Source organism: Lytechinus variegatus, chromosome 10 (assembly GCF_018143015.1).
Source record: "Lytechinus variegatus isolate NC3 chromosome 10, Lvar_3.0, whole genome shotgun sequence".
Lineage (NCBI taxonomy): Eukaryota > Metazoa > Echinodermata > Echinoidea > Temnopleuroida > Toxopneustidae > Lytechinus > Lytechinus variegatus.
This window is the reverse complement of record NC_054749.1, coordinates 19879744-19893007: the sequence shown is the minus strand read 5'-3', so window position 1 is coordinate 19893007 and position 13264 is coordinate 19879744. Positions and strand designations below refer to the sequence as shown.

The 13264-nt window shown below is 34.5% G+C and overlaps 1 protein-coding gene across 2 annotated transcripts in view; it reads left to right on the top strand.

Moving 5' to 3' along the window:
* Positions 1–309: 309 nt before the first annotated feature.
* Positions 310–13264, top strand: part of LOC121422709 (rhomboid-related protein 3-like) — a 58871-nt gene continuing 45916 nt past the window's right edge. Inside the window, exons 1-4 of one of the 2 annotated variants that reach the window (XM_041617879.1) lie at positions 310–689; positions 5024–5171; positions 6036–6190; positions 7967–8083. In XM_041617879.1, coding sequence (XP_041473813.1) covers positions 5087–5171; positions 6036–6190; positions 7967–8083 — 357 coding nt within the window. In that variant the 5' untranslated portion in view covers positions 310–689; positions 5024–5086. The other variant, XM_041617880.1, reaches the window with a different exon arrangement.

Genomic DNA, 13264 nt, shown 5'->3' with positions numbered 1-13264 from the left:
CCGCCGCGCCCAACGACACGCTGGGATAAAAGTTCCCGTAATTTGCTTTCACATCGCCAAAATACCTGCGACCTTGGAAAAATCCCCACGAAAGTTCTCGTAATTTCGCCAAGTACCTACTATTTAGCGGGTATTTTCTTTCGGGGAGATTACGCGTAGTTTGCTTTCACATTACCAAAATACCTGGTATTTTCTGATCGGGGTAAATTTCCCGATCAGAGAATACCTGGAACTGGCGAACTTCGAGGCGGTCTGAAACCACCTATTGAAACATATTCGAAGTGTCGCATTCGAAATCACTTCGAAACAAGCTGGACGAGTCCATTTCATCGCTAGTAACGGTGATGATGCGAGTGGCAGAATAGGCGTTTGGTGTTCGATGGAGGAATGATGATCAGGTGCCTATTTTCGGTTCAAGTTGACCCGCAAGTTGCCGAAAACTATCGTAACGCTTAATTTTTGCTCTACGCCTGCATACTCAATAACATGTGATTTCGTGTTACTCAGTTTGGACTTGTACTTTTGTTTATTCGCAGATGGTTTTGATATTACATGGTAGTCTTTTTATAAGTTACTAATCGATAAAACATCTGCGTGGACCAATATTTGAGCATGAGTCGTCTGCATCCGTGTGTTTTGTACGAGATCGTGTATCCAGTGGAATAAACCTGGAGGAAGGAGAGAATCAGGTGAGCACGTACCTGGCTTGGTAGACTTAACGCCCGGGAAAGTCCCCCGTGGGGACCATCGCGGTGCATGGGTCGATTTGGCTGGCAGGAGCTCGGGCCACTTGGGGTGAGGGATTCTCGATTGCTATTTGATGGATTTATGCAATATGCATGATTTCTCTTTACCCATTCTCCCTTTTTAGCTACTGTGATGCTGCTACTGCCATGTGTGTGTCTGTACTTGAACAATCTGCTGATGTGGGAATATCTAGGCATAAATAGCGCTGTAGTGCATAGTGCAAAATATTACTGAGAAAGTTTATGGACAAGATTATAAACCTTCAAGGAGTTATCAATTTTATTTTCATTTCATTCTTCATTTCCTCTTATTCTGTTAGATGAAAGCTGTTTGGTTTGTTTTGCTGGCTTATTGATGCATTGTTTTGTGGATTATGAGAACATTGAACAGTCAACAGTTCTAAAAAAATCCCAGAAAGTAAGAAACACATTGAGGGTGTGCATGCATATAGTAGACGGCCTATATAATATACCCAAAATAATTATTGATTTCAGATCTCATTGTGTGATCAGGCTGCATAAATTGACCAACTGTTTCTTTCTCATGACTTGATACCAAAATGATTTGAGAAGATTTAGTTCAGTTAGGGTTTCATATTAATTATCTGTTCTTGGTCTGAAAAATAAGATTTAATTGATTGTACAATCTATTTTTTATTAGTAAACCAACAAAAATATAAGTTTTTATAAATTTGCAATACTGCATCTACAATCAATCAATTTTGAAATCTTTTTATCTGTCATATAATTATGAAAAATATATACTTCATTTTAACAATTCATTTTGTAATTGATTGTCATATCTTTGATTGTAGAGTCTACGAATATCCTGTTACATTGAGAAACACTCGGTCAATAGATAACCCATTGTCCTATATTTCACTTTATTGGTCAACATGGTTTAATATTAACATTGATACATGTGCAAATTGATTGATTGTATAGCCTATATATGCTACTTGTTGCAGTATGTTCTCATAATGGAGACTATTTTTTTAAAAAGAAAATATAGATAACACCGTCTACAGCCTAGGCCTACTAAGCTTTCTCAATATTTAATGTTTTTGAAAATTCAGATGGCAAAGGAAGTTCAGAGCTGAAACAGAGACCTGCTGATAAAATCATGAAATCAATAATTCACAAATTTGGTGATGTTCAGATTCCAACTAGATATCAGAAGAGCAAAATAATTTGGTCGTAGAATAATGGTATGTGTCTTGATACTAATGTTATTTTGATTGCCCCCTTCTCATTATGTGGGCATATATTTGATACGGTATATTAATGGTTGAATAACTCCTTGACTGAGGTAGCAAAAATATATATAACAAAGGCTATTCAATAATTTATATGAATCACAGCTTGAAGTAACATGTTTGAAAATTTTTGCTTATATTATAATGATCTACTTGACTTAGTACCTCAATGAATACACATGGGCAGAATTTATGACTTTGTACATTCTATGTTTGGTATATTTGTACATTATTCCAATAAAGATAAAGATCTTTAACCTCTTCACATTAAATCACTTCTGAATTCTCTATTTCCCATGAACTTTTTGCAGGGATCACCAAGTTCCAGAAGGCTAGGGTTAAACATTCAGTAACAAAAGTGAAAAAAATATTGTCACACTCTCATTGCCATTCATTCCTGATTTTTTAATTTTTTTTGGTGCTTTTTTGAATGAATTCTAATATTTCATACATTTCTGAACCAATGTTTCCCTCATGAATGTCTGTATTTGAAGATTGGAATTGAAGATTATCTGATCTGTTTTATAAATGCTGAAAAAATGTTAATTAGTTGGAACACTTCTATATTGCTCATGGTGTATAGAAGCTTGGAGTATTTATTTCCAATTCGTCTTATGCCTATTCGTCCAAATGCCAACTTGTCTACTATCATTTGATCCAGCCGTTTGATCTATCATCAGTTCGTCTACTCACCACATGGTCTACTTTCATTTAGTCTAATGCCATTTTGTCTAATAACCAGTTGGTCCAATACCCGGTCCAATAGCCATTTAGTCCATATACCTTTTGGTCTAATGAAACTAAAGTGTTAATTGTGTGAAATGAATTAAAAGAAAAGGGGTATTAGACCAACTGGTTTTGAGACGAAATGGTCATAGACAAATGATGATTAGACAAAGTGATGATTGGACCAAATGGTTATTGGACCAATTGGTTGTTACATGAAATGTTGATGGATGGAATAGCATTAGACTAAATGAAGGTAGACCATGTGGTGAGTGGACAAGTTGGCAGTGGACAAATTGGCAATTTACCGCTTGGAGAGAACATGCACTGTAAAAAATGATGTGCTAACTTAGCACTTACAGTGCTTGTGTAGTGACTGCACTACGAGTGCTGATTTTCTAGTTTACACTCGTAGTGTAGTCACTATACAAGCACTGTAAGTGCTAAATTAGCACATTACATTGTTGGAGTGTTTCATGGAGCATCTCATCCAGTCATGTTTCACAGACTTAATTTGTTCTGCACCAGTCCGATGCAGAGATTTCAGTAGCTTATAACAGATGGCTGACTTTTGTGTTTCATGAACTGCTCCCCTGTGATGTATGCCTTGCTCAAAGAAGGTTGAACACATACTCCTTGCAATGGAAAGTGATTTATTGGCAATTATATTATGCAAACAGTGGATAAACAGATCCATCATCAGCTTCTTCACTGGATCATGTTGCCATGGTTCAACTGGGAGTCATATTTCAGAAGATTTGAGGGAGAGAGAGAAACAGAATATATAAACATTGCAGGAAATATATACAGTTAATGTTGATTGTTTTCTTTGTATGTCAGTAAGCAATGAAGGGCAAATGAATCATTGTATTTCTTTTGTTCACTTAAAAAAAGGAGAGAAGATAGGAGAAGAGAAGAGAAGAGAAGAGAAGAGGAAAAGAGAAGAGAGACAAAGAGACAGAGAGCCTTGAGCATGTTGCCGGTATTTTTATTCAATTAAATTCAGTTTCATTCAAACCTCTTTCTGCAAAGGGGCTAGACACTTTCTAAAAAAAAAATTTAAAAAATACTTTCATAATTCAAAAAAATAAAAGATCAACATTAAAATTGCTTTTAAGTTATAAATGGAGAAACAATCTTCCAAGAAATGCCAATGAGTTCAATGATTGCAAGTGGCAAAACAGGGTGAACCCAAATATGGATGGAATACTGCTTGTGGATACAGCTCACACAAGCCTTATATTTCATTATATACATCTCTTTAAACTTTAAAGAGAGAATTCTGAATTTGTATTCATGCAATGTGCACATTTTGAATGCCAGAGCTTTATCCTTTGAAAAAAAGTCTGTGTAGTCTGATATTGTTTCATGAGCCATGACACTGGAGTATTATTTATCTGAGACAATCTCATGCAGTCGCTCCCCACACTTTGAAAATTTACATTTTTTTACTGATTTTTTTTTACAAATTTCACCAAAAGTATGCACCAAATCCTACTATTTCTTTTGCTCCCTTGATTTCAATTTTTTTTTGAAAAAGTTTATTTGTGCTGTCTCCCAGCGAAAAATTTCTGCCCTGATCTTATAGACATAAAGTTCTATTAAAGACAGAAATATAATGAGGTAAATAGATGATATAGACAGATATATATACATGAAGCCCATAGTTGGATAGATACACATAGATGTATTCTTTCGCGCAGATATTAAAGGAGAGAGGATGGGGTATGGTTTCTTAAGCTTCATATTTTATGAAAAAATGTAAGAAAAAATAAAATTCAAACACATTCATAATCAAAACATTTCTGTTGTACTGACTTTGGAGAGGGGAAAAGAAGGCAGAAAGTACATGTATAGGGAAGAAAATAGAAAGAAGGATATGGAATATGAACGAGATAAAAAAATAACTTGTAAGGCATGAGAATAATGATAATAATAATAACGTAGTCTTGTATAGCGCATATCACATTTTGTCATGACGTCCCTATGCGCTTCAAAAGGACTTGGATATTGTCCTGGCTTTAGCCCTGCAGCCTTATACAGCGCGGTGGCATTTCAAGGAATAAATTCCTGCCAGGTACCCATTCACCTCACCTGGGTTGAGTGCAGCACAAGGTGGATGAATTCCTTGCTGAAGGAAATTACGCCATGGCTGGGATTCGAACCCACGACCCTCTGTTTCAAAGTCAGAAGACTAATCCACTGGGCCACAATGCTCCAAAAAGAAGATGAAGTTGTAAGATTAAGTTTGATTATTGGGGTAAGGTTTCGTGAATTTCTTTTTTTTTTTTTCAGATCACATTTTGAGCGGAGACTTACCTCATCCATGACAATGTCAGCATCTGGCTGCAAGTTGGTATGAAGTTAATTGATAAGATGGCCAGCTGCAGCGTCACTCTGGAACAAAACCATCCAAGAAGCCCTTGCATTAAAATAACAAAAGGTACCCCAGTATTCTTTTATTTCTTCTGATGGTTGTTTGATAAGTTGTAAATATTGTTATTGTTTTGGATTTGTTATTTTCTGTTTATATGTTGCTTAAGGTCAACAGTCTTTTTTTTGCATGGAGAGTAAACCCTGTGGACTAGATTAAATTAATGAATTAGACCTTTATATTGTATTTGAGTATTTTACTGGATGAATCAAAATGTGCATCATTTATTAAATTTTACAAATGAAGTATTTGGTTAAGTGATTCTGACTTGCCTATGAGTTACAATGTCAGGGAACAGTTGTGCTGCTCTTGGCCCATATAAAATAAATAGATACTAAGAAATAGCTGTATAAAGGTTGTTGGAGCAACATTTGATATTGAGTGATAAGAAAATCAAGCACTTCTGAATATGATGCACAAAGAGATTTGATATCATAATGTAATGCATCATATATTCAACAATTGCATTTCATTTAGTTTACTTACAACACTGTAACATTGACAAGGCTACTTATTATATAGAGAAATCAAGAGATTCCTTTCTGCTGGTACCAATTCATACCTTGGTTTGAATTCCTTGAGACTGATAGGATGTAAATTATATTCTAATTTTTTTGGGTTTTGCTACCAACTTTCCTGAGGATGATTAAGGGGCAGCAATGAGCATGTTTGGAAAATATGCTGGTTTTCAGACAGTGTGATGTGAACAGAGAATAAATATTCTCAGAAATAGATGTAGGTTTGGAGTGAAAGAGATTACAAAATATACAAACATGTTGCATTCTGGGTAAAGAACTGTGAACTGAAGATGCTAGCTGATATGTTGTTCAATGTAGCCGTCACGTAATGCCTTTTATCGTTTAATCATTCCAGCACCGAATAAGCCATCCTCACCTATACGCCATATCTGTGATCAGTCTCATTGTACTCCCCCTGATGCGATACGAACAGAGACGATAGAAACCATGGTTTGTCAGAAAACAGAGTCTGATCAGCTCCTGGATACCATCCCAGAAGAAACAACAGAGGTAAGCCTTAATGATAGTAATGATCATAATAGGCATTTATTAAGCGCCATCTATCTAGAAATATTCTATTCTGAGGCGCGATGTTATTGTTATTATTATTAATACCCCGGCTTTAGCTTGAGCTGCCTTTCAGCGCTCATGCATTCAAGGAATAAATCCTGCTGGGTACCCATTCACCTCACCTGTGTTGAGTGCAGCACAATGTGGATAAATTTCTTGCTGAAGGAAATTACGCCATATTTTTATGATTAGATCAGTTTGAAATCATTTGAAACTGAGCCTTGATAAAGCTTTGGAAAAGGGATAGTGATGTGAATTAAATAGTCAAATGGCATCCACCATGCCAATCCTATAGAAGCATAGTAGCATCAAATATTTTTTGAATTCTGAAAATCAAAATTACAAAATATATAAAATAAAATAAATTTTTCATTTCATATTCTTCACATCTCAACTGTTTAGGGCATCACATTAATGAAATCTATAATAATAGAAGTTGAATTGCAACATTCACTTTTCTTTTGTATTTGGGGGGGGGTGTACCAAAACTAAAATTGGGCTTCAAAGATGCTTTCACACCAATCCAATTATAAAATTTATAACCTGGTATTTGCCTGAAGGTGAGCCAACATCATTACCTTGTATTTTGCTAGTGTTGTTTCAAGAAAAATTCTCATAGCATTGAAAAACAAAATATCAGCGATTTAGTAAGTGCACAAATTTTCAAAAGTATTATCAAATTGCAGATGTTTCTCTTAAGTTACAGGGATTTTTATTGTGGGAGAGCAAATTGCAAGAACTTTTGGTTTAATGTGATGCAAGCAGAATATTCATCCTGCTTTAAGGAATGGAAGAGTCTTGTTGGCTTGAAACAACAGGAAATTTGTTTGGTTGAGAACAGAAGTAATGAGGTAGTAAGGGCCTGAATAAGTTCGTTTGTTAACGAGCTGGTGAGAAATCACCAATTGATGAGTAATATATGGCTCCAGAGGTGCATGACCAAATAATTTTAGGCTTCGATCCATTTTAGGATATCATGAATATCAATAAACTGTGATTGGCGTTATGACTAAAAAACATTACTTTGGTCCTTATCAATCGTAGCCATGTGAATTGTGATATGATAATAATAATTTTCAGGCTTTTCCCTTTCCTTGTTCATATTGACACACTATTTTATCTGAATTATCCCATTATATCAATATGTAAGTGCAAAATCTTAACTCTTTACCAGTTTAATTTTGATATATTATTATTATAAGCTGCAAAAGATTAAAACAAATATGTTGCCAATAATTACTGCTTCAGTTCTTGTACCCATACGATATCAATTATTTACTTGTGAAATGAAATCAAAGTTGATTTAATCTAATTATCATTTCAATTGTGATTTGTGAAGATTTTTCAAAGAGCTCAAGTAGAAGAGAATCTGAAAAAGTTAGTTTAATTGGATTTTAAACAGTAGTGGATCTTTTGCTGTATTAAAGAGTAAAAGATGCCTGTATATGGACCTGTTAGAGTTCTTTATTGCTGTAAATTGTCAGAACTATTTAGTTGAAATCTTCCATACCAGTATCTCTTAAATTTTGTTTGCGAAAACCTGTGATGTTTCAGCATCAAAAATAATTTTTTCATTTTTTCATTATTTTAGTATACTTTGTAGCCCTTAGCCTTCAGTAGTATGAGTTGAGATTGACAACATTTGAGCTTCTTTTACAGTGTTGCAGCATTGTTTTCAATATTTGTTTCATCATTGTATTTTTTTTCTAATTCCAGTCATCTGCAGCAAAAGAAGGCAATGATAATCAGAGCCTTGTGGTCTCCGATGCTGTTATTTGTACCAAAACAGAATCAGATCACCTTCTTGATCCACTCCCAGAAGGCATTGCAGATGTAAGTTATCTAGTTTTCTTTAATTTTTAGCATATTCACCACCTTTGCATGTTAAAGGGATGGTCTGAGCTGAGAATATTTATAGCTAAATAAATAGAGTAAAATTCACAGAGCAAAATGCTGAAAATTTGATCAAAATCGGGTAACAAATAACAAAGTTATTGAGTTTTAAATATTTGCATTATTCCGGTGAAAAAGTTCTAGGCATGTCTTCATGAATATTCATTAAGTGGACTGATGATGTCATATCCCCACTTGTTCTTTTGTATTTTATTATATGATATTAGGTTAATTATTAGTTTTTTTTTAACAAGAACGAAAACCAGTTGATTGACAACTGATTAAGTGCATTAGTTATTTATTGCTGCAATTTATTTCATCATAATGGAGACACATCATTTACACATGTATGAAAAAACGAAACAATTATGATTTCATGTAATAAAATAAGAAAAGGAATGTGGGGATGTGACATCAACAGCCCACCTAATGAATATTCATGACATGCATAAAACTGTTTTCACAAAATATTGCTCAATAACTTTGTTATTTGTTACCCGATTTTGATCAAATTTTCAGCATTTTGCTCTATGAATTTTATTCTATTTATTTAGATACAAATATTTTCAGCCTGGACCATCCCTTTAAGAACCCACTTCAGGATTCATAATAGAGTAGGGGGAGACCCTGGTGTAGTGGTGCTCCTGTACTATCTGGTATACATGTATCTTGAGGAGAGACCTGTAGGTCATAGCGATTCAGTTCGCTTTCACCTCTCAAGCAAAGGTGACGGCAAACAAAAAGATAATAATAATATTAATAATGATATTTTCATTCCCATTATTTCCTTACAGATATATAATGGTATGCTATTTCTATATAAAATGAAAATAATGATGAATAAAATCCTTGAATAAATCTGTCTTAAAAATTAAGATTACCTATCACTAGCCTTCCAAAGGCCCCATTTTTATCATGGAGTAAAATATCCTTATTTCTCATTGGTACTGCAGTTGCTTGAGCAGGCAAAAGATAATGAAAAGACAGGTTTAAAAAAAGAGTAGATAACAAGACATTAAAAAGAAAAACTGACCATACTTACACTTAATGCTGTTACATAGTTGAGAAATACTGCTAGTTAATTTTTTTTGGCACAATTTAATTATTTTTTTACCTGAACAAACTATTTTTAATTGAAATAATTTATTTTACAAATCTTAATGCACTACGTGTATGAGTAAGACCATGATTTTCTTTCATGTATATGTCCACTGCCCATTTCCGTGATGTTATTTTTCACCTAGTAATTGTTAGACCTATTAATGTGTACTAATATTGCACTCACTGGTGATGATTCAGAATGGGGAATTAAAGAAAAGTGGTGTTTGAAATGATTCCCGTGGTCTCATCTTCCGGTGTTAGTCATCAAATAAACCCTTAATAATAAATCAATTATAACTTTGTTTCTTGGAAGCCAAGGTCTTACAACAGCAAAAGAAAAACAAAATCAAGAAAAATATAAAAGAAAGAGAAAAAAATGCAAGGAAGATGAAGAGGATGGTTCATGAATGAAATTCAATTTCCTCGAACAGAATACTCCTACTGCAATGTGAGAAGTTGTATCATCAGTTCAGAAGTAGAAAGACGATAAGTTTTTTATTCATTACTAGAAACATAACCCCTTCTGCTTCTCAGCAAAGAAGATATTGAATTCTAAACAAATCAGTAAGCCAGGATCTGTCTATTAGATTCTACATCATGGCCTGGTAACACAAAGTTTAGTGATCAGTTGTGGGTGAATTTCTGCAACTGATTGCATTGGTTATTGTGGATGATTTTCCTAAAAATCGTCTCTACGATCGATTGCTAAGCTCTGTGTTGCAGGGGTCGTGGTGATTCAAGGAGGTAGAGGTGTGATATATTACAAACTTAGCACCTAGGAGGAAGCGTGCTGGAAAATGAGAAATGTGCAGGCAGCGTGTAGACCAGTCATCCCCAGTATTCATCCCTAGAATCTGGGAGCTTAGGATTTGTTCACATTGACATACACATAGTAGGCCTATTCAAGTTCACCAGCTCAGCATTTGGAAGTTAGATTGCTTTTCTTTAATAATGCAAGGAGTATGTGTACATGTAGGCATCCTGGTTTTGAAAGTCAAAGGGCCACGTTTGAGCCCCCTTCTCCCATCCGAAAAATCAGAGTTGGAATGTCAGGTTTTCGGCTGGATTCCTCCAGGTCAGATTGAGATTAAAGAATGGCTATTAAAGCTCTTAGTTGTAAAGTTGTAGAATAGGTGTTATTTCTTCTCATGTGATTTAGGCCTACTGTATTAAGCATCTCAACAACTTATTTTCATTGCTTAGACAGCATGTGAACACAGCATAAATCTTGATGAATTGTGAGGTCAAGGTCTTGGTTGGCTATTACTCTCAAGGAAAACACGTTCTTAGACATGTTCACACAGAACAGTTGAGTATTTAATTCACAAGATCTCCGAAGTCAAACATCTAGAAAATATATTTCATATTTCAAAAGGTTTATAATTAACCTGAACCTGACATCACACAACACAGTGGAGTAAAATTGTGTGAACCTAGCACATGCATCAACTATGAATGTCATTTTGAACTATTGCCTTCCCCAAGACTATATTATTGCAAACATAGTATTTGTGAATTGCAAGATATTTTATCTTATAATCTAAAATTGCAAGATCTAAAAATGAGAAATTGGCATCAACTTGTTTCTCACATGTATGCTAGGGTGACTGAACAGTATCATTGTTACCCTACACCTTCATGACCATAAAATGCATACAAAGGGTAGCTTTTCCTGGTGTTTGGGTTGTCAAAAACACCAGAAAAGGGGAAAAAGGAATATTTTGAAAATTGATGTAATGAAAACATTCTTTTTTCAATATTTATTGCTGTCTTTAAAGGACAAGTCTACCCCAACAAAAACTTTATTTGAATAAAAAGAGAAAAAATCAACAGCATAACACTGAAAATTTCATCAAAATCGGATGTAAAATTAAAAAGGTATGGCATTTTAAAGTTTCGCTTATTTTCAACAAAATAGTTATATGAACGAGCCAGTTACATCCAAATGAGAGAGATGATGACATCACTCACTCACTATTTCTTTTGTATTTTATTATATGAAATATGAAATATTTTTATTTTCTCGTCATTGTCATGGGAAATGAAGTTTCATTCCTCCCTGAACACGTGGAATTCCATTATTTTAGCATTTTGTGCTTCAGGCAAGGAGGTCCTAATCATCAAATTCGTAAAAATTGAAATATTGTATAATTCAAACAATAAAAAACAAAAGAAATAGTGAGTGACGTCATCGACTCATTTGGATGTAACTGGCTCATTCATATAACTATTTTGTTAAAAATAAGCGAAACTTTGAAATGTCATAACTTTCTTATTTTACATCCGATTTTGATGAAATTTTCAGCATTGTGCTTGTCTGATTTTTCTTTATTGATTTAAATGAACATTTTTCTGAGGTGGACTTGACCTTTAATGTATAATTCCCTGATAATGTGCAAGATATTCAGAGTTTACAATTACCTTATGTTTTAGGGGTATTTTTGAAAACATAAGGTCACATTTGTGTACAGCAGTAGAGTTCAGTAGTCTCCCTGGTTGCTTGTGTGAACCTTGCTATTGGAAACTAATGTAAGCTCACTCTTGAAATATTTACCCAAATTGTTTAACAATTTACAGCATAAAATTGCTCTTCAAATTTTTGGAGCCCTGCATGGATGGGGGATGGTATATAATTGATGTTCTGAGGAAGGTCACTGTACACATGAGCATTGAATTTCTAAATGTTGAAAGGCTGTCTGACATGCAAGCTAATATAATTGCCCTTTCCATGTTTCTTTTTTAATCAGATCTTTTCATACTTACCTTATCCCATGTAATATCTTAAATTGTCTTTGTATTTCACATCAAGATTGTTTGCATCTCTCCTGTGACAGTCTCTTGAGTTTTCCTTTCTATTTTCTCTCACATTCTTCCACATCAAGTCTTGACATTACCTTTAGGATGTAGGGTATCCCCAATATCCATTTTCCTGTACTTGTGCAGGCCTAAACCTTACTCTTTATACATCACAGTAAATCCTTAGAAAATATACTCCAAATGAAGGTCACACAAAGACATGACAGAAAGGGATAGTAATATCTCCATCGATCCCACTGCTGTCACCATAAGTTATGGATCATGACCCAAAACAAATAATTTAGGCATATCATGATAAATTCTTAATATATAGAGCTATATAGAGCTCGATAAATATAACACTTTCTTAATATTTGAGATTTGGATTTATTGGCATGTAATCATCTAACTTTAACATAAAAAACACCAATTTGGGTAGCAATTTATACAGCAATGTAGTTGAGTCCACCACCCCTATTATATAAATTTATTTATCAAATTATTAACTAGTTTCTGCCTGTCCATCAGGTTTTGATTTCAATTATCTTCAATAATTTTTGTTTGATTGTTTTTTGGTCAGCCTGAAAGACATTTCTGTTGCACTTCTTATTTCAGTTAGAAGCTCTATGGTATAAGAATGGGCCGATATGTGTTTTGATTTTGCATGTCTGGAGGTAGTTGGCTCATCTGTTTGGTGTTAAAGGTCTCAGCCATTTTGCACGACACCCAGGTACAACAAAATATTTCTAAAGTCAGGCTTATGTCTGAATTGATTTTGTTCTCAGCAGCAAAAAGGTCTTATCACAGGGTTTCTTTGATGAACAATCCCGACCGGAGGCAAGCCTTTGTCATTGATTGGCCTAGTGATTGACTTCGTTCTTTCCCTTGAAGGCTTCTATGATGTGTGGTTCCAATATCATGCATACACAAAAATCAATAGCTTGGACTGCTGGGGCTGCTCGCCTCATAGACCGACAGATGAACTGTGTAATTGGCTGCAGGAGGACCTATTAATCAATAACAATCATGCTTTTAACATTCAAGTGCCACAACATTGGATAATGTTCAAGTTTGATACAGAGTGAAATCTGAGAGACCTGAAGTAATGTCCAGCTTTGGCAGAGCAGCTAGATTTCAAAATTGAGAAACCCAAAATTCCCAGAATATTTTGGTTCATTCTAAATCTAACACCAAATTTGTGTGAAATTTTTATTATAAGTAAGG